General features: G+C 34.3%; 1 protein-coding gene across 1 annotated transcript in view; it reads right to left on the bottom strand.

Moving 5' to 3' along the window:
• The window catches only part of SCGN (secretagogin, EF-hand calcium binding protein), a 64,091-nt gene extending 43,432 nt beyond the window's left edge, over positions 1-20,659 (bottom strand). The window contains exons 1-3 of the mRNA XM_074285129.1: positions 20,312-20,659; positions 19,205-19,275; positions 839-931 (exon numbers count right to left, since the gene is read on the bottom strand). Of these exons, the coding sequence (XP_074141230.1) occupies positions 839-931; positions 19,205-19,275; positions 20,312-20,393 (246 nt within the window). The 5' untranslated portion in view covers positions 20,394-20,659. The remainder of the gene's footprint in view (positions 1-838; positions 932-19,204; positions 19,276-20,311) is intronic.
• Positions 20,660-21,072: the final 413 nt, after the last annotated feature.

Below are 21,072 nucleotides of genomic sequence, written 5' to 3'. Positions count from 1 at the left end.
TAACACTGTGTCTTTTCACTTCTTTCCACACCAACTAGAAATTCTTGGTGAAGGAGGGTCAGCAATGGAAAGACAGGAACAATAGATGGGTATTCCTCATGATGGATATTCATCCAATTTCCTTTATATTCCTTGTGAATGGATACAGCCAGAAATGGAGGCTGCAGATGAAGTCCTAGGAAAATCGAACTACAGATCCTGGAATGATAGTAAAAGCTAGTCTGAAAGCTGTCTTCAGAGATCAAAGGTTCTGTGAAGTAGCAGGAGGTACTAACAAGATTAGCTCTTTTTCAGAATCATTTCTGAATAAAAATGACCAATTTTTCTCTGTCTTTGAGGGAAGGTGGAAATTAATTAAGTTCCTGTTCAGTTACTCTTGCTGAAGACTCAGGGGAAGAACTAGAAACAAAATAGGTACCTTTTAAGTGGGAAATAACTAAACAAACTGTGGGTACATGAATATAATGTAAATTCATATTGTAAGAAGTAATGAGTACGAAGAATACAGAGAGACATAGGAAGATTTATGTGAAATATACAAAGTTAAACAACTAGAACCAGAAAAACAATACCCAATTATTATAACTTATCTTACAAATGAGGAAACTGGGGCAAACAGAAGTAATATATTTGTCCCCAGTCATAGAGCTGGTAAATGTCTGAGGCTAGATTTGAACCCAAGAAACTGAGTCCTCCCAACTCCAGTCCCATCACTCTATCTACTCTGACACCTAAACACATATATCTAAGCACACAATATATGTATATACATACAAATATGCCTATGATTGCCCACATACAAACACCCACAATCATACATACAATGTCTGGAAGGTACCTCTTGTATCTGCAGGTGGCCATCTTCAGAAATGCCATAGGCAGCCAAGAAACGTTTTTTCACCTCTTGAAGTTTTTCCTCTGCTACAGCTTCCTGCATCAAGTCAAACAAAGCTAAATGTTAAAAAATCAATGGGATCTCAGCGCAAGGCAGCAACTTGCTCCAAATCACAGTCATTAAGTAGCAGATCCAGAATTGGGATCCAGGATCTCTGACTCCAAAATCAAATGCTCTTCCCATTAGACATCATTTTGAGTCTGTATGAGTTAATGCTACAAATGACCTACACATGTGAGGAGTATGTACAATTAACTTTTCACTGTTAGTTTCAATATATGTTGGATAATTCCAACCAATGGTTAATTCTAAAATAACAATAACAATAAGTATTAGAATATTTATATGAATTATTAGAATGTTCAGACAAATTATATTTGTATAGTTTTGTGAATTATAAAACATTTCCACATACATCACTCCATTTGATTCCAAAGAATAATAATTCTTTGGATTAACAATTATTATTGTTATTTTTAGATGAGAAGATCTGTCATAACTTTTAATTTCCTTAGCATCTAAGATAGCATTTTGTACATAGTAGGTGCTTCATAAATATTTACTGAATAAGGAAAATCCATTATTCAGTTACATGTTCTCACTTTTACTATCTCTATTATCCCTGTGTCCTCCTACTTGTGAATAAGATAAGTGGAGGAAGGGTAACCCAACAAGCTGACAAAACATCGTCTGTGACTATTATTATGAAGGGAAAGTAGTTATATATTGATTAGAGAAGGTGCATCTTGGACATTTCTACATGTGTAATCTGGCGAAAGTGGCTTATCCTCTGTTTGTCTTAATATACTGGAGAATGAAAGGACAAACCAGGCCAGTATCTGTGCCACTGGACATTTTTGACATGCTATGGTCCATGGGTCATGAAGAGTCAGATATTATTGAAGAACTATTTAAGCAAAATAAATCTGCTTTGGTTTTATTCTGGTATTTGAAATCCTCACCAACTAGATTCAAGCCCATTCTCCCAGCCTGATAACATATCATTCCTGTTCACTTCCTTTACATCCCAGCCAACCTTACCTATCTGATATTCCATCTCTTACCTCCAGTGCCTGGAATTTTTCCTCTCTTTACCTCCAACTTTTGGAGCCTCATGCTAGGTGCTCCATGCTAATGAGACTTTTTCTGATTTTCTACCTGTTAGTAGTCTCTCCCTGGTATTCATTTTATATATTTCTGTCCAAATTTTAGAAGCTGACTTGTAACATATGATTCTACTATAATGAATACCAGGCAATGTTAAATTATTCCTAAGTTTTGGTTAGCTGGTCTAGGAAATTAAATGGTATAGTTGATGGTGTATTGGACTCAGACTCAGGAAGACCTGAATTCAAATTCTATCCCAGAAATTACTTGTCATTAAACTTCCTTTAGCCTTAAGTTCCTCATCTGTAAAATGGGGACAAAATAACATCTACTTCACAGGGTTTTTGTCAAGATCAAATGAGATAATATATGTAAAATACTTGCAAATCTTGAAGTACTGGTGTTACTATGTGTTTGTTACACTAATAATTTATTTATTAACCAGAACCAAATAGTTCTGCTAATTGCTGATTTATGAATAATTTCAGATCTACTAAGCTAATTATTCTTTATTTCCATTTTTTTCTTCATGATTTTCCTTTGAAACCTTTGAACTTTGGTTTAACCAAATGAACTTTCTTGTTATTTTACCCAGGTCTATAGAATTGTCCTTGGTAGTTTGATTGGCAAACCATTAAATATGTAAAATAAGTATTATAATTTTTATTATATTAGTGTAATCCAATGATGAATAATGAAAAAATTTTCTAATTGTTTAAGTCTTTCTGCAAAGAATATCTCAAAATATTAATATAAGCCCTAAGTATGTCTTAGCAGGTCAACTCTCAGATTTTTTTCATGTTTTGTAGTTACATTGAATAGAATTTGTCTATCTCTTTTTTGTGGATTCATTACAATCTGCCATTTTTATTGAAGTTAATTTCTTTTGACTAATTATTGCATTGATTCTCTAGGATTTCCCTAAAAAAACATTGTATCAGTTACAAATTATAATTTTGTCTTATCTCTTGCCTATGTTTAAGGTTTAAGATTAAAATCATAAATGACAAAAATACTAAAATTATTTTTAAAAAACTAGTATAAAAACTAATTTAAAAACTAGGGAAGGAAAGAAGTTAGTATAATAAAAGTATTATATATATATATATATATATACATATATATATATATATATATATATATATATATAATTATAAAGTATATAAAAATATGCTTTTAAAAAGTACTTGCAATTGAAGCAACATGATCTATGGTGTTCTTTAATATTTAGTTTTCTTTGCAGTCATATAGATAAACCCATTTCCACCTGCCATCCCTGAATGTCATCATGATATATGAAAAGAGGAAGAGCTAGACAACCAGAAATGGCTCCCTATGGGGAAGTGGGGCTGTTTAAGAGAGGACCCAGCAGGGCAGCACTGAGAGGTTTGTCAACATGAGGATCTCTCTGTCTAATACATCAACTAGCAAACCTGTTTGCTGAGCAGGTAAAGTTTCCTTTTAAGACCGTCCAGGCCATTTGCATTTATAATAGAAATGGTCATGGATCATCCAGCTGCTAGAGACTTTAGAATATTACATTATAATATTTTTCACAATATTAATTCTAATATTAGATTATAAAATATTTTGAATATTTACCTGGACTATACACAGGGGAACAAAAGTATGCTGCATAGGTTATAGTTTTATGGGTTTTTTTTTCTGGTTCTATACAGGTGCTTTGCTGAGGTAACATGGCAGAGTAAATGGAGAGCTAGCCTCAAAGCTAGAGAGGTCTGAATTCAAGCTCCTGTTTTTTAACACATGTTTTTTAACAATCATGACATCTTAGTGCTCCAAGTAACTCTCTTAGAGGTTTTTAATCTGGGTGGTGTCTGTGAAAATAAAAAAAGAATTTTAAAAAACTCATTATAATTATTGGCTTATTTTGTAATCATATGTATTTTATTTTAAGCATTTAAAAGGGGAAGAGAAGGAAAAGGGAATAAACATAAGCCTACTATATGCTTACAATATGTAATAATACTTTATTAACATTTTACAATAATACTTTACAAATGTTATCTCATCTGATTTTCAGATCAACTTTGCAAGGCAGGGACTGTTATTTCTCTCCATTTTACAGTTAAGAAAACTGTCAAATTTTAAATTATTATTCTGAAAAGAGATTCATATGCTTCACCAGATTGCCAAAAAAGATTCAGGAGGTAAAAACTGTTAAGAACCCTTTTGGTCTAAAACTGTAAGTTGCTGAGGTGCTGGCTGGGATTGGTAGAAGAAGTTATTTATCAAGAGCTCACCAAATGAATGAAATCATAGCCCCATTTCTTTCCCTGTCCCCATATATGTCATAGCTATAAAATCCTCTTTAGAAGAAAGTGAATAAAGTAATGACTGACTCTGAGACCATTTGTATTCAAAGGCTACCTCTCAAATGGCTGCTGGGGAGCATTAATCTTCTGCAATGGATTTCACTTTTATCAATAAGAGTCTTGTTTGACATTGTTTTCCTTAGTGTATTCACCATTGCATGGAATCAGTTCAACACTGAGACATGATAAACCAAAAAGCAAAAGAATTCAAGTTTATGAAATACTTTGGCATCCCTGACTCTAATCCTATTTTAAATTCTCCATCATTCTTATTTCTTGGACTCACTTTAATTTATCAGTACCTGAAGGTTAAGCTCAGTTGATAACAAGACTTTAGGCTCAAATTTCAGATTCTTACTCCAGCCTCTTACCTGCCTGCACAGTAGGGATACATGTCTAATGTTGTAATCTCCAAAGTGCCTTACAACACCAGACAAGTTACTTGTTTAGCATACTTGTTAATTGTTTAGGGGAAGATATTTAGGCAGACTATTTAATAATTTAGACATAGATTTCCCCCATGGGATATACATTACTCAGAAAAATCAGCAATGCCCTGAACCCTGGACATATTTTGAAAGACTCCCTCTAGGAAATAAGATGTTCAAAGTTCATGGCATCCATTTGAGGAAGGCATCAGGCTCCAGAGAGACAATGTCCCTTTAATTTCAGATTCTGCCTAATGATACATTCAATAAATATTTATTAAGTGCATAGATTATGCAAAACACTATAATAAATGCTGAGGGAAACCTAGAGTTTAGAGAAAATAAGGTCTTTGACATCCTGGAGCTTATGGTTTTGAGGAGAGGGATGAAATATTATATTTATATAGGGGTGTGTGTGTGTGTGTGTGTGTGTGTGTGTGTATACACACACACACACACACAAATAACTTTAATATAAGATAAATACATGATAGGCTTCCAAAAGACTTAGAAACAAAGTGGTATGTGAATTCTAAGGGGAAGGTCACTGATGACTGGAGTGAGGGAAGATTCCATAGAGGAAATGGTAATTTAGTTAATATTTTTAATCTTAATTTTAAAAAATATTTTATTTTCCCCCAATTATATAGTAAAACAATTTTTAAACTTTGGGGTTTTTTTTCAAAGTTTTGAGTTCTATATTCTTTTCCTTCTCCTTACCTTCCTCCCCCTCCCTAAAATGATAAAAAATTGGATTGAGGTTATACACGTGCAATCATGTTAATTTAGTTACTCTTAAAAAAGAGAGTGGTAGGAGTTCAGCAAGTAAATTGGTAGATTCTTTTTAAAAATTGTTTATTCTTTTGTCTATCAGGTTAACGTGATACAAGAATAATGAGGAGAGATGTAAATAAATAGTCCTAGAAAGTAAGGAAGAAAAGAGAAGAGATAAAGAAAGAAGAGAGAGGAGGAAAGAAAAAAATTTACAGAAGAGACATTGTGGAAGGGGCAATATCAAACACATTTGAAGAAAGAAAAGAAATACTCTCCTTGATTGGGAGATAATTAATGCTGTACCCTGGTGCTTATGGACAAAAAAGGCTATCAGGAACTAAAGGAATAACTTGGGAAAGAAGGAGACAAAGAGCCAAGAAAAGATATTATTATCCTCCTTTGCAAAGAGGCAACAATTTTACAGAAAGCAGGATCAGGTAAATATATACTCCTGGTGTTATAAGTCGTTTCTTTACATATCTTATATAAACAACCCTTTTAGAGATGATCAGATGCTACTAGAGACCAAGGTGGCAATCAGATATCTGTAGGGATAAACAAGTAGGAGACCTTTTCATGGGCTGCTTTAAAACAACCCTCAGCTATCTTTATTGATGGAGTAGGATGCTTACCATGAAAGATAAGTTTATAGTTGAGATTTTCTATATATATATTTTTTAAAACAAATTTTAAAAATTATTTTTAGCATATTTTTCTTTTTAAATTTTTTGTTCCAAATTCTCTCCCATGCTCTTTCCTGTCCCTCAACCACTGAGGTGACCAAATAATATCAAATATACATGTGAAATCATGCAAAACATTTTTTCTTATTAACTATATTGCCAAAAAAGAGAAGAATAATGTGAGAAAATTATACTTCAACTTGAACTCAGAATTCACCCTAGAGTTTTCTTTTTAGACCTGGGCAATATTTCTTTATCATAAATCCTTTGGAATAAATTTGGATTATTGTATGGATCAGAGCAGACAAGTCTTTAAAAGTTGATCATCTTTACAACATTGCTGTTATTGTGTACAATGATCTCTTGGTCCTTCTCACTTCTTATAGGTCTTGACATGAGGTTTTTAAAAAAAAATTTTTTTGGAACTACTTCCTTCATCATTCTTGTAATATAATTGTGCTCCTTCACAGTCATAAAACTCAATTTGTTCAGTCATTCTCCAACTTATAAGCATCCATTAAATTTCTAATTCTTTCCCACCACAAAAAGAATGACTATAAATATTTTTGTACACATAGGTCCTTTTCCTTTATTTTTTATTTTTTTTTTTTGAGGTAAGACTTAGTAGTGGCATTGTTGGATCAAATAGTATATACAGTTTGCAGCCCTTTAGACATATTTTTGATCTGTTCTCCAGAATGTTTGGACCAGTTCACAATCCCACCAAGAGTTTTATTATTAATTAATTCATTCTAATCCTATTTTCCCTTGTCCTCCCCAGAATTTGTTATTTTTTAAGAGATGTGAGGTATTTTTAAATTTTAATTTGCATTTCTTTAATCAATACTGAGTTAGGATATTTTAAAAATGACTATAGATTGCTTTGATTTCCTTTTCTGCAAACTATCTATTCATATCCTTTGACTAATTATCAAATGAAAAATAGCTCTTATTTTTTATTTGATCAGTTCTATGTGTCTTTATTGGAGAAACTTGCTGCAAAAAGTTCTGATATTGTTTTGTTGTCTATGATACATTTTTAAGCAAAAATGTAATTCCCCTGATTACCTCTTTTAATTAGGCCTCCTTTTGCTTTTTGAGTTCTCTGAGGTGACTGTATCCCTGCATTTTTACTTTAGCTAAAGCACAATTGAATCTTCTTAAGCTCTTTATTTCAAATCTATGTATATTCCAAGTATGTCTCTTATAAACAACATATTGTTGAATTCTGTTTTCTAATCTGTTTTGCTATCTAATTCTATTTTATGGATGAACTTATCCTGCTCTTATTCAGAACCACTGTGTATTTTCCTCCATCCTATTTTTATCTGTCTATCCTTCTGTGTATCTCTCTATGTGTCTCTCTGTGTCTCTGTTTCTGTCTGTCTGTCTCTGTCTCTCTGTCTTTCTCTTTCTCTTTCTCTGTCTCTCTGTCTCTGTCTCTCTCTGTCTCTCTGTCTCTCTCTCTCTCTCTCTCTCTCTCTCTCTCTCTCTCTCTCTCTCTCTCTCTGTTTCTCTCTCTCTCTCTCTCTATTTAACTTGTTCCTCAGAAGTCTGTTTTGCTTTTGACCACTGCCTCCTTTAACCCAACTTTATATTACCCTACCTCCCATATCCCCTTCCTCTTTTATTTCCCTATTGGATAAGTTTTTATGCCCAACTGAGTGTGTAAAAATATTCTTCTCTCTTTGAACCATTTCCATTGAAAGAAAGGTTCAAACATAGTTTTCTACCACAACCCCATTTTCCTTCCAATGTAAAAAGTTCTTTTTTTGTGTATTTTTTAATGCAAAAAAAAAAAAAAAAAAATTCCTCATTCTACCTGGCCCTTTTCTCACCCCTTTTTCTTCATTTTTGGGAAAATTATCCCAATATAATTGATTATGAATAAATCACTCATGCCCTCTATGTAGACTTCTTCTAACTGCCCTAATAATTATAAAGTTCTGGGGAGTTACATGTACATCTTCTCATATAGGAATATAAACTTCATTGAGTTTCTTATGATTACTCTTTTATGTTTACCTTTTTATGTTTTTCTTGAGACTTGTGTTTGAATGTCAAATTTTCTATTGAGTGCTAGTTTTTTCATCAGGAATGCTGGAAACTCCTCTATTTTATTAAGTATTTATTTTTACTACTGAGAGATTATGCTCAGTTTTGCTGAGTAGATTATTTGTGGTAATCCTAGGTCCTTTGCCTTCCAGAATATCACATTAACAAGACCTCCACCCATTTAATGAAGAAGCTGCTAAATCTTTGTTGGGACCCTGGATCTCTTAGAATCAGCCAGAGTCAGGATAATTAAAAGTCTTTATTCTTGGTATTTTTCGGTTGGGGTCAGGGGATTAGATATAGCAATCTTCACACCTCCTTCCTCTCTCTCTCCACCTCCAGGACAACGAATCAATTTCCTCCTCCTACTCCACCCACTCATGTCACTTCCCCTTCTTTGTCCACACCCACCGATCCAGCCAGCACAGAATAGTTGGGGAGGGTCATCCTTCAAACATGTTAATAGAGAATTGTCCAGTGGTCAATCGGTCTCACATGCTCCATTATCCAAGTGCATTTGCTCAGATCTAGCCCTTTACAAATCTTGAATGAACCTATTGTGGTAAAATGATATTTGAATAATTTCTTTCTGGATGGTTGCAACATTTTCTCCTTGATTGGTGAGCTCTGAAATTTGGCTATAGTATTCCTGGGAGTTTTCATTTTGGGAGTTGATCAATGGATTCTTTAAGGCAGACTTTACACTTTGCATCTAAGATATCAATGCAATTTTCTTTCATAATTTTTTGAAATATGATGTCTTAATGTAATGAAATATTATTATTCTATAAGAAATGACAAGCAGGATGATTTCAGAAAAGCCTGGAAAGACTTACATGAACTGATGTTAAGCAAAGTGGGTAGAACCAAGAGCACAATGTACACAGCAACAAGATTATGTGATTATATGATGGACTTAGCCCTTTTAAAAAATGAGGCCATTCAAGGCAATTCCAATAGACTTGTGATGGAAAGAGCCATCCATCATCAGAGAGAGAAATATAAAGACTGAATGTGGATCAATAATATCTTCACTTTTTTGGTGTTGTTGTTTGATTGTTTTTTCCTCTTTCTTGTGTTTTTTTCCCTTTTTTGATCTGATTTTTCTTATGCAACATGATGAATATGGAAATGCACATTTAACCTATCTATGGTGGATTGCTTGCTGTCTAGGAAATGGAGAAGGGAGGAACAGAGAGAGAAAAATTTGGAACCCAAGGTTTTGAAAGGGTGAATGTTGAAAACTATATATTTGCATATATTTGAAAAAATAAAAAGCTATTATTAAAAAAATATAATGCCTAAGCTCTTTTTTTGATCATAGCTTTCCGATAGTTTATTAATTCTTAAATTATCTCTCTCCCATCTATTTTCTTGGCAGTTATTTTTCTGATGAAATAGTTCAAATTATTTTCTTTTTTATCCTTTAAACTTTAGGGGGTTTTATTGGGGGATTTTATGTTTCATGGAGTCATTACTTTCTACTTCATCACTTCTAATTTTTAAGGAATTATTTTTTTGGTAAGCTTTTATACATCTTTTCTTTCATTTGGCCTATTCTGGTTTTTAAGGAGTTTTTTTTTTTTTTTTTTTTTTTCCCCTCAGAGAATTTTTGTGCCTCTTTTAAAATTCTTTTCATAATTTTTTTACATTACTCACATTTCTTTTCCCAATATTTCTTCTATCACTATTATTTCTTGCTTTATCTATTATAGGAATTCTTGTTGGTCTTGAGTCTAATTAGCATTTTTCCTTAAGGCTTTGCTTGTAGCTGTTTACATTGTTCTCTTCTGAGTTTGTATCTTGCTGTTCCCTGCCACCATAGAAGCTTTTTAATGATCAAGATCTTTTTTGTTATTGTTGTGATTGTTACTCATTTTCCGATCTATTTTTTTGACTTTCAACTTTATATTAACACTGGATTCTGATTACCTCTGGGTGGGATGGCACTGTCCTAAGCCTTTTGTGCTGCTGTTTTCAGAGCTAGTTTTGGAAATTGTAAATTTTTGGCCCCCCTCAGGTGGTATGATCTAGAGCAGGGGTTCTCAAACTACAGTCCGTGGGCTAGATGCGGCCCAGTGAGGACATTTATGCGGCCTGCTGGGTTATGGCAAATGGGCTGAGGGGTGGAGACAGAATGTGAGTTTTTGTTTTTACTATAGTCTGGTCCTCCAACAGTCTGAGGGACAGTGACCTGGCCCCCTATTTAAAAAGTTTAAGGACCACTGATCTAGAGAGAGATGTGGTTCCTGCTCTTCTGGTCTGTACTCTGATCTTTATCCAGGAAGGACCCCTGCTCTCCTGTAACTGCAAGGGCTAGTGCTTCTTTTTGCCCTGAAATTGTGACCAAGTCCCTCTCTTTCTTTGCAGCCACAAGTGCTAGTATTTCTTTTGGCTTGGAACTACAACCAGAACCCCTGCTCCCTTGTGACTGATGACTATTATCCTGGAACCACAACACAGAACTGCATATGGGCAATAAAGTCACCAGTGAGTTGCCTATAATGTCTTTTTGACTAGTTGTCTGCCCCCCCTACTGTCTTTAGGCTGAGAACTCCTGAAGCTACTGCTACTATTGCAACCACCTCTAAGGCTCACACCTGTTGCTGCTGTGTGTGCTCCAGGCCAGTGCCTACTCCAATGTTACATACCTTTCCTATTGACCTCCTACAGTGTCTTGGCTAGAAAAATATATCATTCTGACCTTTGTTGCACTACAAAATTTGATTTGAGGAGTTACATTAAAGTTGTTTGGAGATTTATTCAGTCATTTTCAGTCATGTCTAACTCTTCATGACCCCATTTGGTTTTCTTGGCAAAGATGCTAATGTAATTTTCTTCTCCACCTCATTTTATGGATGAGGAAAATGAGAAAACAGGCTGAAGTGATTTGTCCATGGTCACACAGCTGGTAAGTGTTTAAGGTCAGATTTGAACTTAAGAATATGAGTTTTTTGGCTAAGATGACAGGAACAAATAATGATGAATGTTGGAGGGGATGTGGGAAAACTGGGACACTGATACATTGTTGGTGGAGTTGTGAAAGAATCCAGCCATTCTGGAGAGCAATTTGGAACTATGCCCAAAAAGTTATCAAAATGTGCATACCCTTTGACCCAGCATTGCTGTTATTGGGATTATATCCCAAAGAAATACTAAAGAGTGGAAAGGGACCCGTATGTGCCAAAATGTTTGTGGCAGCTCTTTTTTGTTGTAGCTAGAAACTGGAAGATGAATGGATGCCCATCAATTGGAGAATGGTTGGGTAAATTATGGTATATGAAGGTTATGGAATATTATTGCTCTGTAAAAAATGACCAGCAGGAGGAATACAGAGAGGCTTGGAGACACTTACATCAACTGATGCTGAGTGAAAAGAACAGAACCAGAAGATCGCTGTACACTTCAATGCTGTATGAAGAGGTATTCTGATGGAAGTGGATATCTTCAACATAAAGAAGATCCAACTCACTTCCAGTTGATCAATGATGGACAGAAATAACTACACCCAGAGAAGGAACACTGGGAAGTGAATGTAAATTGTTATCACTACTGTCTATCTACCCAGGTTACTTATACCTTCGGAATCTAATACTTAATGTGCAACAAGAAAATGGTATTTACACACATATATTGTATCTAGGTTATATTGTAACACATGTAAAATGTATGGGATTACCTGTCATCGGGGGGAGGGAGGGGATAATTTGGAAAAATGAATTAAAAAAAATAAAATAAAATAAATTGCAAGTTTAAAAAAAAAATATATGAGTTTTTCCTGACTCCAGGTCTGGGACTGTATCTACTCTGCCATCTTGAATATCCTAAGCATTATCATGATCCTTAATTGTGTTTTAGCACTGTCTCCACAGATAGACTATAAGTATAAGGGCAGAAGCCAGTCCTGATATTACTTTATTCTCCTAAGGACTTAATGTAGTACTGGGCTCCTAGAAGTATTTGATACTTATTTATTGATTGGAAACTGCCATTTAAAATAGAAATAGTAAAACTGAATTTCTTTCTTATTAGAGTAGGTGAATTTAATTTAATTTAACTTCTTTTAAAGACAAGATCACACACACACACACACACACACACACACACACACACATATATATATATATATATATATTATCAATTTCACTGTACTGTTAAAAAAAAAAAAAAGAATTCTTGCATGGCTACTGAAGCATTTAATACTATTTGCTCCTATACTAGATACTCCCAGATGCTGAACTTTTAAAATGTTTTCTCTCCTTTAAAGTTTTTCTTTAGTATTTAAAGTTTTTCTTAAAGTGTCAATTTGTCAGCTGCCTTTGCACATCTGTATAATCAGCAAAGGTTTCAAGAGGATCAAATGAAATGATAAGTGGGTATAATGTCCCCTAGTGGCATCCTTCTCTACTTAAAGCATGCTCAATCAGCATTCCAGTCAAGTACATTAATTTCTTCTCTCCTCTCCACCAATTTCCTCCTCCCCCCAGACATACACACTTCAGAGAACATATGTATATTGCTTCCTGTAAGCCATTATAAATCAGGAATTGTAGCATGTAATAATGAAAAGTCTTTTCATTGGCTGTTGAACCAGAACTCTTCGGCTACGGTAAATGGGCAAGCTGTTCCTCAGGTTCCCTCTTTCTGCTAGCTTTGAAGCCTGAGACTGGTAGTAGACTTTCTGGAGAGTCAAAGGGGAGAAGATAGCTTGTTTACTTTCTATTTAGCCCCAAGCCTACATATGTGTTCTACCTGGGACAGATCCTTCTCCAACACTTGCATCATCCTTCTTTTGCAGAAGACTTGTGAGATCTAAAAAGGGAACTGTCACTCTCTCTTCTCTCACCTGTAAAGGGCACCAAGTAAAGGGCACCAGCAAGACTACACTATTACTGGAACAGTTGTGGTAGGGACAGTTCCCTTGGGGAAAAAGTCAACCTAAGGAGAAAGAGACCACCAAAAGATCGTATTTGGCTATTTGATTGAACAATGCCAGTTCAGAGGTGAAACGTAAAATTGTTAATTAGCAACCTTGTAAAAACTGTGTTCCGACCAGGCTTAAATATTGGCCTCCCTAATGACTTGTTATTGAATTAGTCTCTAAGCATCTATAATGTACCTGATGACTTTTACAATGATTTTTGTTTCCTTTGGTAATGAAAGTATCTGCTCTATTACAAATTCATGTTATCTATTGGATACTTTCTTTACTTCCTCCTTTGGTGAGAAGAAATGGTAGACTAGGACCAAAGGTGGATTTTTTCCCTTGAAAATAAATAACTAGGAGATCTTAACTCCATTAGTGAAAAGTCAAATAGCCCCAGAGCAAAGAATCCAGGGCAAGGCAAGGTAAAGTAGAGAAATTCATATAGATCATCAACCCATAGCCTCACTGAAACGGTATATAGCTAACCACTATGCTAGATATGTAAAGGGTTTTTACAAACCTTAAAGCATTGTATAGATGTTATTGTTATTAATAAAAACAACTGGGGATGATTAGACCGAAGAAGAAAACTCACATAGAGGCATGATACTTGTTTTGAAGTAATAAAAGGTAGAAAAGAAATTAAATTCATTCAGTTTGGTTTCAGAAGGTCAAGTTGGGAATAATTGATGGAAATTATTAAAAGGCAGGTATTGGCTTGATGTGAAGAAAATCTTACTGATAATTAGAATTGTCCAAAGTAGAAGGGGCCATCTTGAGATTCTTCCTTTCATTGGAGATCTTGAAGAAGAGATTGGATGACCACTTGTTGGAGATGCTATTATAAGGATTCTTTTGGGGTATGGGTTGAACTTGATGTCACAAAAGTCCTTTCCAGTTGTAAAATTCTGTGAAGATTATCATTCTTGAAATATCAGGGAACACTATTAAGAACAGATATAACTTTGCTCTAGGAAAGTTATGTTCAGTTACTTTTGGGATTCTAGTGCGTAGTTTAGGGAGTTGTATGAGGTCTGGAAATGCTAATCTTTAATTATGATAATGGGAGAAAATCTGTCCTTAGAGCAACAATTCAAAATTTCTCTAGTTGAGTTGTTCATAATACGAGACTAAGGTTGTCATGTGTGCATGATATCTTGTCAACTTTCAAACCAGTAATGTTGCCCTTTTTTTCTGACCAAGGCTTTTCTAATCCTGATACTAAGTACATAAATTCAGTTTTATCTCCTATTCTTTCCTCTATCAACTCATGAAGCTCCTTGCAAAGACTGAATAGAAAAATAAGGAAAAAAAGAAAAAAAAAAGATTTTGTATAGTCTGCAAACACAATAATCAATGACAAGGCAGTTAATGATCATGAATATATTTGAAATGAACCCTAGAGGACTGGAATCTATCTGCCTAGCTACAAATCACTCAGTCTTTTGAAAATATCATTTCAACATAGGATATATGCATCTGTATACAAAAAAAGGAACAAAATCCAAACCACTTTCACTTATGATTGACAGAATTCATTAATCAAATTCATTCTAGTCAAACACAATACCAACTGTTACACTGATGATTCAGGCCATTTGTTTAAAAATATGGACTGATTAAGGTAAGGGTACTTGAAAAGATTGATTCTTTAAATACACCTCCCAAATCCATCCATTTAATGATTAGAACATGACATACATAGAACCTAATTAGAATGAGTATTACTATTTCATTAATTTAAAATTTTAAAACTTCTGGTATATAGTGTGTACTCAAAAATATTTCCTGAATTGACAAAGTAATTTTATTCTCAATATAACAAAAACTTTAATAACAGTCAAGAAATAGGAGATGATGACTAATCCCAATGATTAATTTTTTGGGGAACATTCATCCTGAGAGAACAGACTACATACAAGTCTTAAAATCTTCCATAGTATACTTTCTTTTCCATTGTGCCATTTGTCCAATCAGAATGGCAGGATCTCCCTTATCAATACATTTTATAAGGAAATGATATGTCTTTTTTTTTTTTTTTTTTTTTTTTTGAGACAATTGAGGTTAAGTGACTTGTCCAAGGTTACATAACTAGGAAGTGTTAAGTGTTGGAGATCAAATTTGAACTCAGGTCCTCCTGACTTCAGGGCTGGTGATCTATCCACTACACCAACTAGATGCCCCAGAAATGATGTATCTTAAAAGGCACTGGGAATGCCTGTTCTCCAAATATTTCTCATTAGTCTGACATTACATTTCTGGAGACTCATCTCTTTGGATCTTGATGGTGCTTTAGATAAAATGCAAATATCTCCAGGATTGTGAGGGTGGGGTGGAATGAGAAAGGAAGTAGAAGTGGGATAGGGTAACACTTTATGCCTAATAAGCTCACTTTTTGTAGGCTCTGATACCAAGAAATCTACTTAGGAATTTGACTAAAAAGGGAAGTAGAAAAGTAGAAGAGATAAACTTTACTTATTTCATAAAATGGTTTAGGACTAGCCTTTGGCTAACCCTACTACTGGGAACATGGATAACAGAATCTTCTCCTGAGAGCTTATGTCAGAGAAGATTCTTGGAGATCTAATTCCCATGTCGAATGCCATAGTAGATTCTCTTATATTTCAGTCCTACATGGAGATCTGAGAATGTGTCTATAAAAGTAGTTTTGGGAAAGAGGGAGGAAGGAAGAACATAAAGATGAAAGAAAAGAATCCATCAGATTCAAACTTCCATATAGAAATTTTAGGTTGCTAGGACTTGACTGTGAATTTTCCATGAAAATCAGATGAAATTATAACCCATCATGAAAAGGGGGGTTTTCAGTAGAAATACATTCTAAAAAGAAAACAAAAAACAAAATCTGTGGGTTCCAATTAGAGTCATAAAATCAGAGGTTGAAATAGACTTCAAAGATTTTATAATCTGACCTATACCCAGGAAAGACTCTGTTCTATATAATTTCTAACAACAAGCCAACCAATTTCTGTGATATAAATTCTATCTCTTGAAGCAGTCCATTCTCCTTCTGGACAATTTTGGTTGTAAGGAAGCCTTTTCCTTATATTGACCCAACATCTGCCTCTTTGCAACAATTTTTCCTTTTAGATATCCCCTTTGGGGTCAAGCAAGACAAAAGTAATACCATTCCACATTATAACCTTTCACATATGTAAATTTAAGTGTGATTTTTTTCCCTGAAAGGATTTTCATATTGTTTGGCTTTTAATCCCCTGATCATTCTTGTAATGTTCTAACTTATTTGTATTTTTCTTAAAACCTGTTCCCCATGATCATCTCCCTTAAATTTATTAAAAGGAATATAGGATCCAGAATAAGATTAAATTAGCACTGCTTTTATTACTCCATTATACACTTGATCATAGGAGTTTTAATTTTGCTAAGACTCGCTTATCTTTTTTTTCCACAAGAATTTAATGCCTAGTTTCAATGGTTTCACCCATTACCTGTGCTATTATTATTTGAAACCAAATATAGGTGGCACAGTGACACAGGTCTGGAGTCAGGAAAACATCAGTTCAAATACATTCTCAGATATTTAACCCTGTTTGCCTCAATTTATTTATCTATAAGATGGGCTAGAGAAGAAAATAGCAAATTATTCAAGTATCTTTGTCAAGAAAACTCTAAATGAGATCACAAAGAATCGAACACAACTGAAACAACTTAACAGCATTGAATATTATCTTTATTTCTATTGAATTATATGGCTCATTCTTCTAGTTGGATACTTTTGGATCCTAGTTCTGGTATCCAATGTTAATTCCCTCCAATGTCATGTCATCTACAAATTTCATAAGCATAATTTCATCCCAAATCACTGATAGAAAAGTATGTTGAGAATATGTTCCTAATTTCATTTCACCTGTTTGCAAGGAGAGCACCTTTGGATTTTGCTCCCATAGAGATTCAATGTTTAATCTCTGAAGCCGTGGGTATAAGGTTCCACCACATATATATGCAAAAAGAATTATTATTGAGCTAGTGCTCTCCTTTGTGATATTTTCCATACCCTTGCCCATTTTCTTCCATACTGACCTTCAAGTTCATTCTTTTTTTCTCCCACATATGTGGGACTTAGACATTGCTCTATCACAGTACCATCTAGCTGCCCTATAATCCTCTTTAGGTTAAAAGTTTTAGAAATAAGTCACAGTCACCAATTGGTTAGAGGCAGTATGTAGAATAGTAGAGGTAGTATAGTAGAATAAGTACTGATCAAGATCTAAAAGACCTAAATTAAAATCTTGATTCTGATATGGTATGATTTCTGGCTATACAAAATTTCTGAGCTTTAGTTTTTATAAAGGAAAGTGACAAAAATTGCTTTTGTCACCTCATAAGACTATTGTGAAAAAGTGCTTTGATAAAAAGGCTTTAGAAAAGTTAATTATAAGATCCAAAGATGATACCAATAACCAAATTTTATGTGGTCTTCTGGGAATTTTGAATCTCTGTAAATTTTGAAGGAAAACAAGTATAAATGCCTTGTACTCAGAGGTTAATGAAGAGATATTGAGGACTGCTCTGCCCTAGTTCACTTGTACTATAAGGCCAAAATTCATCCAGATTCTTAGGATCAAACATTTTCAATTATGAACTTTGGACTGCAATAGGTTTATTTTTCATGGCCACATTCCATCTGATAAGTACATCACCCATCTTTAGTGATTTTTCTGCTTATAGTTAGGTTTCCCTGATTTTGCATCAAATCAAGGAATATTCTAAATAGATATCAAGTTCCAATTTTGGCATTAGCATTTTAAAGTTAAAAGCTGTTAACAAATCACAAGAGAATAACTGGATTTTTTTAATGATAGTGTTAACTTTATTATCACTGTGGCATGGAGAGGTTTCACCCCTCTTTTGTCTATCTTCCATACAATCATTCTCTTACATATTAGTGTTTGTTCACATGCACTAGTCCTAATAATATAAAATGCTGCATGCATCTGATTTTACTAGGGTGAACTTATAAATTGCTTTAAAGTGTTTAGCAATTATCTTTGGAAGGGAAATGTAAACATTTTTACTTTTAAACTGCATTATTAATACTTTCTAAAGTCTAGACAGTCAACAAAACAATAAATCAAGCTTTGATTTATGATCTTTGTCAATATCCAGAATGTAAATGCTCACACTAAAAATTTAACAATCAGTTCTCCCTAGCCATTATGAGCTGGTTCCCACACAATCCTGATGCCAAGACAGTTTGCAGAGTAGCAGCAGACATCTTATAGTCATTGTTGAGTCAGCTCAAAGTTATGATGTGAGGCAGAAGGGACACACATGCTTATTGTTCAATGTACTCTATGTGTAGCCTATAGATTTGAGAAGGGTAACAAGAAACAAAGTGATCTTATTTAATTTTAAAATATAATAATTTAATTTTAAAAACAATAAGAAAGTAAAAAGAGTGACATGGGAATATATATATTATGAACTTTTTTATCACTATGGCATGGAATGTTTCATTCCTCTTTTGTCCATTTCACTTTCATAAATTATGTGAATGCCCACATGTTTGTCCAAAATTATAACTACAAAATTATGAATTCCTCTGATTTTACCAAAAAGAATTAGTAACTTTTCATATATATGCTAGAAAGTGGTCCAATAGGACTCCAAGCAATCAGCATCTCTCCCAACTTCAGAGTAAGGCTCCAAAGCCTTGTCTCTGGTTTTATACCCATTAACTGCATTAGCCAAATAGATTTCCAAATATAGGCTTTTTTATTGTATTACCATGATGACCTTCATGTTGGTGACAACTGAAAGCCAGAAACCACAGTATTAAAGGCAACAGCTACTTCGATTATAAAATCTATCTAAATCCCATCTTGTTGCTAGGAGAGGGGGAAAATACTTCATCCAGGGGGAAAAAAACAGGTCAGACAAGATTAATGGAAAAAAAGAACATTAGTCTCTGAGATGTGTTAAATTTTATCTTGAAATGCAATGATAGAACAAGTACTTACCTCAGTACCCATCTTCCCCAGTAAATGACGAAAGAAATCATCAAGTTCCTTCCCTTCTATGTACCCATTATCTAAAAACAAGTATAGATACCATACATTCTTTAATAACAAATAACACAACATTGCCAGTTTTTTTAAAAAGAATCTATAATTTTTTCTTGGACAGATTGTTGTTTTGTTACATCAACAACTGAAACTGAACTCAACTTTGTCACTCATATTTAAGAGATTTTAAGTTAGCACAAGAGTACCTTGTGAAAGCAAGTCCTTTTCTCCAAAATTTATAAACAATTAAAATAAAAACTACCTAATAAGAAAATCTTAGTAGTGCATGATTAAACATAGATCAAAGAATCTCAGTTACTAGAGAAGTATTTTATTGTAATGAGCCCCAATTTGGCCAATAGTTATAGTAGATACTGCAAGTTAAAATTCAGTATGCAATTTTCATGCTATTTTCTTTGTGACACTCATTTCAATTCATAATAAGCATCTGTTTTAATTTAGTAAAATTTTCTAATTTAAAATAAAGGTGTCATTCAGGAATTAATAGTGCCAGGGGAGGGATGATAGAACTGTGAAAGGAAAATTAATTTTATTTAGATAATCACCTCTCAAACACAGATGATATTGTTTATACTAAAAAGACAACCCAGGCTTGTAATCTAAAATTCAGTCTACAAGCCAGTATTCTAGGAGTAGAAAGTAAAGGGTAGAAAGATATCTTAGAAACAGTTTAACCTTACCTATCATTTTACAAACCATAGTTCAAAGAGGGGAAATGACTCGCCCCAAAACTATACAGTTAACAAGCAGAACTGTTCATCTTTCTTTGAGTCTAATGTTCTTTCCATGCCTTAATGATAAGAACGTGTCCCAATATCTTCAATTTGTTTTGTATGGTACCTAGAATGACTTCTTTGCCCTATCCTTTATTTACTCTGGTTTACTTTCAGATATTTGGAGTAGACAAGTTTCAAATCAACAAACTTGGAGAGAAATACAGAGATGAAAAAAAAATCCCATCACTCTATGATCAAATAGAGGCAGAAAAACTGTACTAAATATCCTACCCAATAGCCATCATGATCCTCACGGATCACTTACCATCAACATCAAAGCGCTGCCAGATGTGCAGAAAAGCTGCAGCATCAACCGGCCCCAGAACAACACTGATGTTGCTGTCCATGGTCCTGAAAGTGAGGCTCTGGCTTTGGCCCGGAGAGAAAATAACTACGACTTGCAGAACTCCTAGAAACTATCTCTTTCCCCTTCCTTTTTTCCCTTCTTCACCCACTCTGTGTTCTCCTTTGCTTCTTCTCCTTTATGGAAAATGTTTTTCTCTTTTCCCCTCTCTAAAGCGAGCAGCAAAGGTGGCACAGAATCTCTAGGGCACTGAGGAAAAGAGCTCAGAGCAGCAGAGGTATAGTTGGAGGCAGTACTGCTGTTCTGATGCCAGAGCTCAAGGGAACACAAGGTTTTCTGAGGGATCAGCTCGAAAGACCCGCCCAGTTCTCCAGCGTGTTTGCTCTCAGAGACACCTCCCTCTCCTCAACTAGCTATGCTGGTCAAGGAAAGTCAGACTCTATTTTTTGATGGGTAGCTGAAGAAAGCATCTGTCATTGATTCTCATGGCTCACTGCCTCTTGCCCTTTAACTTCTCCTCAAATTCAAAGAAAACAACATCATTTGACTCATGCTATGAAGCATATATCCCCTCTGGGATTTAGGTATTTTCCTGCAAATATTGCCTTGCTTAAGCTATTGGTGAGGTCTGTCTTTGTGATATACCTTTAGACCTGATGGTTTTGAAGTGACATGTTTGCATGTTTTTAACTTTAAGGGACAGAGTACTTATTGAACACCTA

The sequence above is a fragment of the Sminthopsis crassicaudata genome, chromosome 1, assembly GCF_048593235.1.
Source record: "Sminthopsis crassicaudata isolate SCR6 chromosome 1, ASM4859323v1, whole genome shotgun sequence".
Lineage (NCBI taxonomy): Eukaryota > Metazoa > Chordata > Mammalia > Dasyuromorphia > Dasyuridae > Sminthopsis > Sminthopsis crassicaudata.
This window is presented reverse-complemented; position numbering and strand designations above follow the sequence as displayed.